The following is a 13,038-nucleotide window of genomic DNA, read 5'->3' on the forward strand; positions in this document are numbered from 1 at the left end:
TCCATCCACGTTGTTGCAAATGGCAATATTTCATTCTTTCTCATTGCCAGGTAGTATTCCATTGTATATATAAACCACATCTTCTTTATCCATTCATCAGTTGATTGACATGTGGGCTCTTACCATAATTTGGCTATTGTTGAAAGTGCTTCTAAAAACATTGGGGTACACATACCCCCCATGAATGAACGAACACTCCTGTATCATTTGAAGAAATTCCTAGTAGTGCTATTGCTGGGTCATAGGGTAATTCTATTTTTAATTTTTTGAGGAACCTCCACACTGTTTTCCAGAGCGGCTACACGAGTTTGCATTCCCACCAACAGTGCAAGAGGGTTTCTGTTTCTTCACATCCTTGCCAACATCTGTTTTTTTCCTGAGTTGTTAATTTTAGCCACTCAGATTGGTGTGAGGTGGTATCTCAATGTGGTTTTGATTTGTATTTCTCTGATGATGAGTGATGTTGAGCATCTTTTCATGTGTCTGTTGGCCATCTGGATGTCTTCTTTGGAAAATTGTCTGTTCATGTGTTCTGCCCATTTCTTCACTGGATTGCTTTTCAGGTGGTGAGTTTGGTGAGTTCTTTATAGATTCTGGATACTAACCCTTTATCTGATATGTCCTCTGCAAATATCTTTTCCTGTTCCATCAGTTGCCTTTTCATTTTGTTGATTGTTTCCTTTGCTGTGCAGAAGTTTTTTATCTTCATGAGGTCCCAATAGTTCATTTTTGCTCTTAATTCCCTTGCCTTGGAGATATGTCAAGTAAGAAATTGCTGCGGCTGAGGTCAGAGAGGTTTTTTCCGGCTTTCTCCTCTAGGGTTTTGATGGTTTCCTGTCTCCCATTCAGGTCCTTTATCCATTTTGAGTTTATTTTTGTGAATGGTGTAAGACAGTGGTCTAGTTTCATCCTTCTGCATGTTGCTGTCCAGTTCTTCCAGCACCATTTGTTAAAGAGACTGTCTTTTTTTCCATTGGATACTCTCTGCTTTTTCAAAGATTAGTTGGCCATACATTTGGGGATCCAATTCCGGGTTCTCTATTCCATTGGTCTGTGTGTCTGTTTTTGTGGCAATACCATACTGTCTTGATGATTACAGCTTTGCAATACAGGCTAAAGTCCAGGATTGTGATGCCTCCAGCTTTGTTTTTCTTTTTCAACAGTACTTTAGCTATTTGGGGTCTTCTGTGGTTCCATACAAATTTTAGGAGTGTTTGTTCTACCTCTGAGAAGAATGCCTGTGTAATTTTGATTGGGATTGCACTGAATGTGTAGATTGCTTTGGGTAGTATTGACATTTTAACAATATTTGTTCTTCCAATTCATGAGCATGGAATGTTTTTCCATTTCTTTGTGTCTTCTTCAATTTCTTTTGTAAGTTATCTATAGTTTTCAGCATACAGATCTTTTACATCTTTGGTTAAGTTTATTTTATGGTATTTTAGGTATTTTATGGTTCTTGGTAGAACAATTAACTGCTTTTAATTAAATTCAAGAATTGCACAACAACCATCAAAATCAATTTTAGAACATTTTGATCATCCCATAAAGAAACCTCATACCCATCAACAGTCTATCCCTTCTTCCCACCAAACCCTCAGTCCTAGGGAATCACTAATCTACTTTCTCTGTATATGCATTTGCCTATTCTGGATATCTCATATATATGGAATAACCTCTTGTGGCCAACTTCTTTCAGTCAGTATGATATTTTCAAGTTTCACCACGTTGTAGCATGTCACAAGTACTTCAATCCTTTTTATGACTGAATAATGTTCCAATGTATGTCTATATCACATTTTATCTATTCATCAGCTGATGAGTGCTTGGGTTGTTTCAATTTTTTACCTATGTAAATAATGCTACTATGAACTTTAGTGTATAAGTTTTTCTGTACCCATATGGGTATCCTTTTGGGCATATATCTGGGAGTGGAATTGCTACATCGTATGGTATCTGTGATATTTCAAGGAACTATAAAACAGATTTCCAAAGTCGCTGCACCATTTTATATTCCTGCAAGTAATGCATGAGGATTCCAGTTTCTCTACATCCTTGTCAACATTTGTCCCTTTTTTGATTATAGCCATCTTGGCAGGTGTGACGTAGGTTTTGACGGACTGGGTATACATTCTCCTAATGACCAATGGTGTCGAACATCTTTTCTTGTACTTTTTGACCAATGTGCTTCTTCTTTGGAGGTATATCTCCCCAGATCTTTGCCCATTTAATAAATGGGGTTCTTTTCACTGCTAAGTTATATGACTTGTTCTTATTATTCCTTTTAAGTGTGTGTATCTGACATTTTTCTGTTCCTTAATGCCCATCCTATTGAGTAGCTAAGAAAAGGAAAGAAAAAGGAAATGAATCTATTTTGCTATTAGTTAGCAGTTATTGTAAGTTTAATAAAGGAAGTTGAACTTGGAAGCTTACAGGATGTTTGGTTGTTAGTAATTTCCCTTTTATCTGGCAGTGATTTTACCAAGAATGGGGAAGAAACAAACATCACTTGTGTACCAGGTACTTTGTAGGAAAGCATTTCCACATGCCATGTTATTAATCTTCTCTGCAACTTTGGTAGGCATTCTCTGCTTTTACAAATGACACAGCTGAAGTTCACAGAGGTTAGTAACTTCCCCAAGATCACTCAACTGGTAACTAGCAAATGTGGGATTCAAATTCTTGTTTGTCCACGTTCAAAAAATAAGCCTTTCTCATGGCTCCTCTTAGAACACTAAATTTAGAACTTTCACTCATAATAATTGATCATAATTACCTTGAAAGTAGTTTTTTGGCTAGGAAATGGGCTTCTTTATTTATCTAAAAGGATCTCCAAATACACTGTCATTAGGCTATGTGACTGAGTTTTGGTTTTTGTTGTTGTTGTTCCCCCACCCCCCCCACCCCCCCATGGTCTTGATGCCATTAAGAAGCAGGAGCTAACACATCACAATGGAAACTCCTACCCAACGTTCCTGGGGAAACGTATAGGCTCCCTGAAGGTTCTCATGCTGTATTCTGTGCCATTTCTTCTAGAGTCCCCAGGAAGCAGTCTGTCTGCTGCACTTGGCAGCTGATATCACTAATTCTCACTGTTCCCTTTCCAGGTTTCTTCTCCCCTGAAGAATCTCTGCAGCCTGTTCACTGCATGATTCACTCTCTCATGAGAGTAAATTCTACCTTCCTACCCCTCAACTCCCCCCACTTCATAAGTAATAGAAAATTCTCCTTAGAAAACAATTTTCTAAACATTCTCATTAATACGTACAGGGATTTATAATGAAATGTGAGATAAAAATTGCCAGAAAATGTAATCTGTGTTTATCCCAGTGACCCATAAATTATGGTATTTTTCTTACATCTCTGGCTTCAAACTCTAGGATTTTTGTCACTCTTGAGAGCCTTCATAACAAGCAACTTGAACCCACGAGCTATGAGATCATGACCTGAGCGGAAGTCAGACACTTAACCAACTGAGCCACCCAGGCGCCCCTGAACATCCGTATTCTTAAGAGGATCTATTTGAGTGAGCAAAGGACTCTAATAAGATTATTATCTCAAAAAGAACATCTCATAGTAAATAATTTGGGGCCCAGCTTAAGACATTTTTGGGAAAAATGGAGTTACTCTACTGACCCAGAAAATTCATTTATTTGGAATATTGCAGAAAAAAAAAAGAATAAATTATTTCTAAACCTCGCCTTTTAGAGATTCAGACTAAAATATTTATGATATCTGGGATTTGTATCAAAACAATGCAGGGGTGGTTTTAGTGGGTGACAAAACAGAGTGGCCACAGGTTGGTAATAGCTGAATCTGCAGAACGGGTACACAAATTTTACTTATTCTATTCTGTTACTTTTGTATTTATTTAAAATTTTTCTGGTAATGATTTAGAACTATAGCCACATCACATAGGCTTTGGAATCAAGCAGGCCTGGATTTAAGACTGGCTCTATTACTTGTTCGCTGTGTAAACTTGGACAAGCGGCTTAACCTCTCTGAATTTTCTTGACACCCTCCTACCCTCCCACCCCATGAAACAGAGAAACCTTTTCAGGGTTCTTTGGAGGATTCAAATACACACATACATGCATTACATGTACACATATGCATAAAGCAATGGCTATGTTCTGGCCTAACCAGTCCATGGGAACAAACCAAATCAGTTATATTTAAAGAAAAGACAAACCTTAATTCTGTTTCCCTACTCGCTGATGAATAGGAAGGCCTTTCTTCTCCATGGGGTCCTCTCTCAACATTTCCAAGAGCCTCTAGGGGTGTATACCAATATCTCCTAATGTCCTTCAGGCCTGACCAACTAGTGAGTCCCAGGGCAGGATGCTTCAATTCCTGAGAGGCTTAGGGGAAAGGCTTGGTTTCAGCACTCACATCTCTGTAGGCCTTTTGTTTGTGACCCATAATCCCCACACGCCCTCCATGCTTAACTCTTTGGAGCTCTGTGCCTGATCACCTTAGTGATCTTTACTCCCCGGCCAGCAGAGAGGATTCTCCTTTCTTGTCTCAGTACTTCAGAGCAAGGTCCTTCTACAGTGTTGGGGGCGGACTACTTGTGATGGGATTGTGAAAATGATGCTCTCTGTGTCAAGGTGCATACAGAGATAAGCCAGTGGGCTGGGAGGCACAGTGGCCAGGAGCTGTCTCCCACTGACTCCAGTACTGTGGCTCCCGGCTCCCGTCAGTGGGGGGGGGGGGGGGGGGGGGGGGGGGGGGCAGCGGTCTGTTTAGCCCAACTTCCTCAACTCTTCCTCACTCTTGGCAGTTTCTCTCCAGGGCCCAGTTGTCTCTCCTTGTAGTCTGTCTTCTTTTTCTTAATCACATGCTCCCGCCATGGAGTCTGACCAGCAACCGAAGAGCCAAACTGGGCGTGTGCCTAGGTACCTATGTGTGTCCCCACATACTCAGAGAATTAAGGAGCTTCATGAAGATTCCATGACAATGAAATGGATTCTCCTCGCGGCACCTTGGTGGCTCAGTCAGTTAAGCGTCTGACTTCGGCTCGGGTCATGATCTCACAGTTCGTGAGTTCGAGCCCTGCGTCGGGCTCTGGGCTGACAGCTCGGAGCCTGGAGCCTGCTTCAGATTCTGTGTCTCCTTCTCTCTCTGCCCCTTCCCTGCTCATGCTCTGTCTCAAAAATAAATAAACATTAAAAAAAAAAAAAAAGAAATGGATTCTCCTCTTTACCTACTTCAGTCTCAGATCTGACCCCACCAAGACACTTTATGATGTATGCAAAGTACCTGTTTCCTAGTAAACACTCAGAAAGCAGCTATAGCTGTCACCCAGAATCAGAATTATCAGCAGTGTGAAGCTCAAAAGATCCCTTCTCATGAGCATTATGTAATGTGTAGAATTGTCAAACCACTATGTTGTCTACCTGAAACTAATAAAACATTGTATGTCAACCATACGTCAATGAAAAAAAAAAAGACAATACCTTGTCACAATCAGAGGATATGAAGATGAATTTCTCTGTTTTTAATTTGGCTGTTAAAAAAATAGGTCTTTGAGGTCTCCTCCATGTTATTACATGTTTTTGTCTAAGATATACTATCACTAGGAGGAGATGATTTATGAGACAAAGGACAGAGTCAATTTTGAAATATCTCAGAAGATTTTCTGGTCATTGTCTGTCATAACCTTGGAGAATAAATAACATTGCCAGTTGCAAAATTGGAACATATAGAAGTTGATAACTGTACTATAAATGAACCTCAGATTGGTAGGTGTGTCCTGTAGATCTGAGGGTGTGGTGTCCTTTTAGGTACAAAAAAAAAAAAAGCTTGTGAGGAAATTTAGTTTTGTTTAGGTTATAGTAGTTGTGATCTTTTGGTATTCGATTTTACATTCTCTTTCCACACATTGAAACCAACACTGAGTCAAGGACTTTTTTTTTTTTTTTCAACGTTTATTTATTTTTGGGACAGAGAGAGACAGAGCATGAATGGGGGAGGGGCAGAGAGAGAGGGAGACACAGAATCGGAAACAGGCTCCAGGCTCTGAGCCATCAGCCCAGAGCCTGACGCGGGGCTCGAACTCACGGACCGCGAGATCGTGACCTGGCTGACGTCCGACACTTAACCGGCTGCGCCACCCAGGCGCCCCAAGGACTTTTTTTTTTTTAAGTTAGAATGAAATAAGCTTATATATAGACTCTTTTCAGGTTTTTTCCTCAGAAAACCCTATGAATTTATTGGAGTAGTACCGATCATCTAAAATAGATCTAATAGTAAAAATTACATTGGTAACACAAATGGAAGGGTCTCTGGTCATAAAATCTATAGCTAAAGAAACATTTTATCTAAAAGAGCAAAAATAAAGTAATCCTGGGAGATGATCTAGGCCTATTAATCACTCTTACCAATAACCTAAATATTAATAATAATAATATCTTATTCTTCATATTTTTCTATCTAAATATTGAAATAATCCTGGTGTGTGTGTGTGTGTGTGTGTGTGTGTGTGTGTGCATGCCTGTGTGCGTGGCCTGCGTTTGCTGACCCAGCCCATGGGAGAATATGTCTCACTTTGTTCCATGAGTACCTGGCTACCCCACCCTCCATTAGACGCTTGCTGTCAAAAGCAAATGGGCTGGCCACGGATTTCATGTAAATGTTATGCAGGTTGCTATTTGAATGACTTGCACAGGAAGAACATTCTTCCTGCTCTATGCTGTCGACATGTGTTAGACTCATTGACTTGAGCCAGTCTTCTACATGTAAGTAAGTCTGTCATCTGAACTTTCTTTTTCTTGCTTTTAGTCAGTTTCTTAACTTGTCTTGGTTTTAAAATATATCCAGAAATTTATCTTTTTCATGATCTGCCAAGTATTTATAGCTGTTTTGTGGAGGTTAGGCTTTCCTGTGGGTCCAGGATGCTGGTTTGAATAGTGGTGACTTGAAGCTGGGGGGGAAAAAAGCACAATTGTAGAAAATTTTTGCTGAGTTGTCTGTCATCCCCACTCAATATGCACAGACACCCTGAGGACTTATATTGCCAGTTTCATTAACTAGAAATCTAAATTTGAAAAAAAAAATCGTTTTTCTAGTTATTCTGTAAGAAGGGAAAAATGCTTGGACCAATTTATGAAAATCTAGGCTTGAGATATGTTTGTTGTCTATTGGGATTTTTCCGATCAGTGAGATATAGAAAGACTAATGAATTGGAAATAATATCCAATTGCTTACCTTGCAACTGCTCCTGAACAATGATGTAGTAATGTGTGGCTGCTAAATGTGACATTTCTCCAAAATTACAGAATTATTATTTAATCCATAAATATTTTACGTTTATCAAAAAGCTTCTCTCTAAAATGTTTCACATATAAGGTATTAAAACAGAAGAAGGGCTTACACAGAGCATTACAGCAAATGAGACTCATTTGTAATGGAGGTAAACCGTATTTTGCTGTATTTATTATTTTGAGTTTAAATAATAGACATTTTTTAGTTTATAAAAATGATGTGTTTCCTGTTTTCTCATATTGAAAGCCAGCTTAATTAAGTATAAAATACTTAAGTATAAGGTAAAATTTCATACCCCTTAAATTCAGATACAGGTATCCACAACCCTAATAGGTATAAGAAGTCTTTTTCTGAAAAAATTAACTTTTTAGTTAGTACAATATAATTTATTATTATTATTATTATTATTATTATATATGTATTATAGCACAGCGGCAAGTGTTTCAAGACATATCTAATCAAATTTTTATATGTTATAGGATTTTAAGGGGGTCTGATTTTTAAATTATCAAGGAATGAATCCTTGTTGACTTTTATGAAGTATGATATTCAATAAAACTGAAGGATATTTAATATTTTACTATTTTTATAGCTTCATTTCTTACCTGTATATTGGAATATAGTTAAATAAGCATGTAATAATTGCTAATACAATCTATTAACTATTTTAATGATGGGGATATCATCATTTACCTGTAGGGTATAAGGTACAATTTCTCTTCAAAATGTAATTCAGGGCACTTGGGTGGCTCAGTCAGTTAAGTGCCTGACTCTTGATTTCAGCTCATGTCATGACCTCACAGTTTTGTTGGTGAGATTATGCCTCGTATTGGGCTCTGCACTGACACTGCAGAGCCTACCTGGGATTCTCTCTCCTCTCCCTGTCTCTCTGCCCCTCCCTTGCACACATTCTCATTCTCTCTCTCTCTCTCTCTCTCTCTCTCTCTCAAAAATAAAGACATTTAAAAAAATGTAATTCAAATATGACCCCAGTCTATTTTGTGCATATTACTTTCCTCGGTGCAATGCTGCCTATAATTTATGGCTTGGTTTAGGCATTTGTCTTCCTGACTGGCCTACAAACTCCTGTGGGACAAGTACTGTAGTTTAGTGTGCCTCCAGCCTCTGTCACTGTTCCTGGGACAAAGTGGGCCTTTGATGAAGGTTGTTGAATTATATCAAGCTGATGTCATGAGAGGCTTCAGGCACGCATGATCTGACCCAAAGGCGTTTAAAGCAGAGACAAAATGAAATAGGGAAGATTGTTCAACATTGATATATAAGAGGATTAGGTATAAATTCTTGCTTTGCAAGTTTGTGGATATTTCTAAACATTTGAGGTGAACGTTGTAAACATTTATGTTTAAATCATCTACCTGTTTAAAACAATAATTGGCAAGTCTGTACCTCACCAACAGCCTGGGTTAGGGTATCTCAGAGACAGTTCTGTTTACAGTAGAGAGGACACTGTATTTCATCCGAACTGGGTTTGGAAGCTTACATTACTATTCTGAATACTGCTGGGAAATTATTTGATTCACTGGCTTTACTTTCTTTACCTGAAATAAGTAAATACTTTCTTGCTAAAACCCACTTCATAAGGTTGTTAGATGAATTAAAGGAGACGATATATGAAAAGGGCTTCTATAAATTTTGAATGCTGTGATTGCATTGCATAACTACATATTCAGCAAACTCTTACTAAATCCTTACCTTTCTGTGACTATAGTCCATATTATCTGGGGTAGATTCTAAATACTGGGTGTGATATACAATATCCCTCCATTGAAACCTGTTTGGTTGTGGCTGTTAATAAGTTCTCTGCTTGATTATAGAATATGTAAGTGCCTTCACCTTTGCATGGTCTGTGCAGGTTTTTGGTATTTTCGAATGGTTTCAGTTTTCAATATTAAATTTTATTTCCCACATAAACCAAATAATAATGAAAATATACTTATCAGAAAAACGTATTATTAAAGAGTAACCCATGTTCCTACTGCATTATTTGAGAGCATGTGAACTAGTCAACCCTAATGTCCTCAAGTTCCCCCCAAATTAGGAAATCCTGATCAAGATTAAGAAATTCAAATAAGACTTTCAAGCATTTGCCCTGACAGGCTGGGACTACAGTTTTGTTAAGCTCTTTTTGAGCGCTGAGTAGTAGGTGGTGACGTCGATGTAATCCCTCAGATCTTTGAGAATGGGATTAAGTTTAAAATGTATGATTTGTCTAGCTGGAAAATAGAAAACCATTTTTAAATCACCAGGTCAAAAGTTTTAGGTTGAATAACATTTCCATAAATAGAAATATTTTATTACGCCCACATAGAATGTTCTGTTTAAAGACAACTTAAGTTCATGAAATAAACTCTATCTGCCCTTTAAGTTTAGAATTTGTTTTGCCCGAGAATTTATCAGGTATTCTTTAAATATTGAACTTGTAAGTATATTTAAAATTGGATTTTTTTTTGCAAGCACAACTTTGAGAAGTATGTATATCAGCCTGCACTATACCATCCCCTTCCCATATCCTCTCAAAAAGAGCAAAGTAAATACGGGTTCGTTTAAAACTCTATGAAAATGTTTGCTTAAAACAACCTCTCTAGAATGGAAAATGTCAAATTGTTACCCTTGTTTTTCCTCCTTTTTTTTGTCTTTAGGAGAATGGTGTTGAATGCTTGTATCCTAAGAGCCTGCCACAGTCCAGGTTTGCCTGTTTGTATATGTGAATTAGAATGCATATTTTGTTAATTTTTAAGGAAATCTTTGGACCTGACGCTCCAAAATGTCTTCTCTACTCATTTGACAGGGAATATTCCACACTATCATCTCCTGGACACACTTCATCCACAGAGAGTACTGTGACTTCAAGTGGTGAGTGAACTTGGAAAAGATATAAAAATAGAGTGTTAGTTTTATAACTAGAAGCTTGATTTCTGTGACCTGCTGAGGTGAGTGCAAATGAAAAGAACATAGGCAAATAATTTCTTTTTGCATAGTGTTCATGCTGTTAGTTTCTTCCTGTTGATAGATTCTGGGTCAGAAATTTTGAATATGGCTTCTGGTGACCTTGTCTGTAAGTCACTCTGTGAGAAAGAGGAGGATACAGGATCAGCTTCTTCTATGATAAAGATCACAGGTAAGCTATTGGAGTTGAAATATTCAAATATAGTTTCCATTCTAAAACAGTAAGCAAACCTGTAAGCCACTAGACTAACTATCCTCATAGTTCAGTAATATTTTATTTAAAAAAATGAGGTTATACTCTGGGGAGAAGAAGTCCAAGAGGTGCCATTTTTCCCCCCAATTCTGTAGATAGAGCAAAACTTACAATATATTTTAATAAGGCTTAAATATTTCCTAATGGCAAAGGTTGACTGGATACAACTGGGTCTCAACTCTGGCACAGATATAGACTCATCTGCTTAGCAAATTCTCAGAATCCCCATTAGAATCTATTTGGTTGAAAGGAGGGGCCAGTTTGTGATGGTTCACTCAGGGGGCAAAAGAATTAACTATATACTATGTTGGATCCCTTTTTGAGTCTGAAAACAAAGTAGTGATTCTCAAGCATTCCCACTAACCCATCACTGCAGTTAACACTCACGGAGGTCCATAGGCTCCCATTCACCCCAAACACATCAGTCAAGGAAAATCCATTCTATTGTGTGAACTGGACAGTTCAGATATAGATGCTAAACTAAAGGAGTTGTAAAATTGTAGAAATGGAATCTATTCCTTACTTAAACTGAAGAATATCTTCATATTCTACTTCAGACCGAATAAGAGAAATTTATTTTTATTTTTTTAATTTTATTTATTTTTTAATTTTTTTTAATGTTCATTTATTTTTGAGAGAGAGACAGAGACAGAGACAGAGCGTGAGCGGGGGAGGGGTAGAGAGGGAGAGGGAGATGCAGAATCCGAAGCAGGGTCCAGGCTCTGAGCTGTCAGCGCAGAGCCCAATGCGGGCTCGAACTCACGAACTGTGAGATCATGACCTCAGCTGAAGTCGGACGTTTAAACTGACTGAGCCACCCAGGCGCCTCTTTATTTTTTTATTTAAAAACATTTTTTTAGTGTTTATTTTTGAGAGAGAGCGAGACAGAGCGTGAGCAGGGGAGGGACAGAGAGAGATGGAGACATAGAATCCGAAGCAGGCTCCATGCTCTGTGCTGTCAGTACAGAGCCCAACACGGGGCTTGAACCCAGAGCCGTAAGATCATGACCTGAGTCAAAGCTGGACGCCCAACTGGCTGAGCCACCCAGGCACCCCCCTGAATAAGAGAAATTTTAATTAGAACTACATCAGGGTACCATTTTTCACTAGTCATGTAGACAAAGATGCAAAAATTTTATTATACTCTGTTGGTTAGACTGTGGGGAAAACTGGAAATCTCATACATTTCTATAGGGAATGTAAATTATTATAATTAATATAGAAGGGAATTTGCTGATATCTACCAATATGTTAAATGTACATATCCTGTGATAAGACAATTTGGTTTCTGGGAATTTATCCTATACCTCTAAGCACACACATAACTTGTAGAAGTTTCTTTACTACAGCATTGTCTATAATAACAAAATATTGGAAACAAGTTAACTATCAAAAGAAGCCTAGTTAATATATATTGGCATCTCAATGTAATGGAATACTAATATGAATCCATAAACATATATAAGGAAACTTCCTTAGAAGGATATCAAATAACTATTGTCTCTTTAAAAAAAACAAATATAAAACATATATTGCGTGTAAAATTTTGTGGTGAAAAAGGACAAGAAGAAGTTTTTATGTATACATAAAATACCTCTGAAAGGCTAGACAAAAATAACATTGTCTATGCAGATAGAAAGTAGGTTTCTGGCAGGCATGGATGGGAGGGATAATTTTCACCATAACGGTTTACACTTTTAAATTTATGGACCATATGAATCTATTCTCTGTCTTAAAAGTTAATGAAAACATCAGGCACCTGGGTGGCTCAGTCCACTGAGACTCTGACTTTGGCTCAGGTCATGACCTTGTGGTTCATGAGTTTGAGCCCTGCATTGGGCTTGCTGCTCTCAGGACATAACCTGTTTCAGATCTTCTGTCCCCCTGTCTCTCTGTCACCCCTTGGTTGTACTCTCTCCAAAATAAAATAGAGATGAGCACTGGGTGTTATATATAGGGGATGAATCACTGGATTCTACTCCTGAAATCATTATTACACTATATGCTAACTTGGAGATATATATATATATATATATATATATATATATATATATATACACACACACACACACACACATATATATGTGTATATATGTGTATATATATGTGTATATATATATGTATATGTATATATATATAGTTTTAAAAAGTAATAAAAAAATAAAGTAAAAGTTAACAAAAACTTGAAATTTCATTGGAAAAAGACTTTTTCATTTTGTTCTTATTTCCATATAAAATTTAAAAATATAATACATACTTCATTCCTTTTTTAAAAAAGAAACACAACCTATTTATAGCTGCTGACCTTTGTGCCTGCACTGAACTAAATTCAAGACAATGGATCATATAAAGAGGAAAATCATTATCAAGTACATTTCAGTACGAATAAAGTACACAAAAATAAAGGAAATTACAAAAAGAAATGGCATACATTTATAGTGCCTTCATTCCTTAGTTTAATGATTTTCTTTTTTAGAAAGATACCACATTTTGGAAGAATATCATACTTATTTATCAGTATTACATATGCAATTTTTAAAAACCGGTTTGTC

General features: G+C 37.4%; 1 protein-coding gene across 4 annotated transcripts in view; it reads left to right on the forward strand.

The window, feature by feature from the left end:
* IRAG2 (inositol 1,4,5-triphosphate receptor associated 2) overlaps positions 1-13,038 on the forward strand; it is a 136,766-nt gene that overhangs the window by 98,398 nt on the left and 25,330 nt on the right. For all 4 annotated transcript variants that reach the window (XM_045061553.1, XM_045061552.1, XM_045061551.1 and 1 more), the window contains 3 exons: positions 9,927-9,973; positions 10,076-10,140; positions 10,298-10,405. In XM_045061553.1, coding sequence (XP_044917488.1) covers positions 9,927-9,973; positions 10,076-10,140; positions 10,298-10,405 — 220 coding nt within the window. The remainder of the gene's footprint in view (positions 1-9,926; positions 9,974-10,075; positions 10,141-10,297; positions 10,406-13,038) is intronic.

Source organism: Felis catus, chromosome B4 (genome assembly GCF_018350175.1).
Source record: "Felis catus isolate Fca126 chromosome B4, F.catus_Fca126_mat1.0, whole genome shotgun sequence".
Taxonomy (NCBI): domain Eukaryota; kingdom Metazoa; phylum Chordata; class Mammalia; order Carnivora; family Felidae; genus Felis; species Felis catus.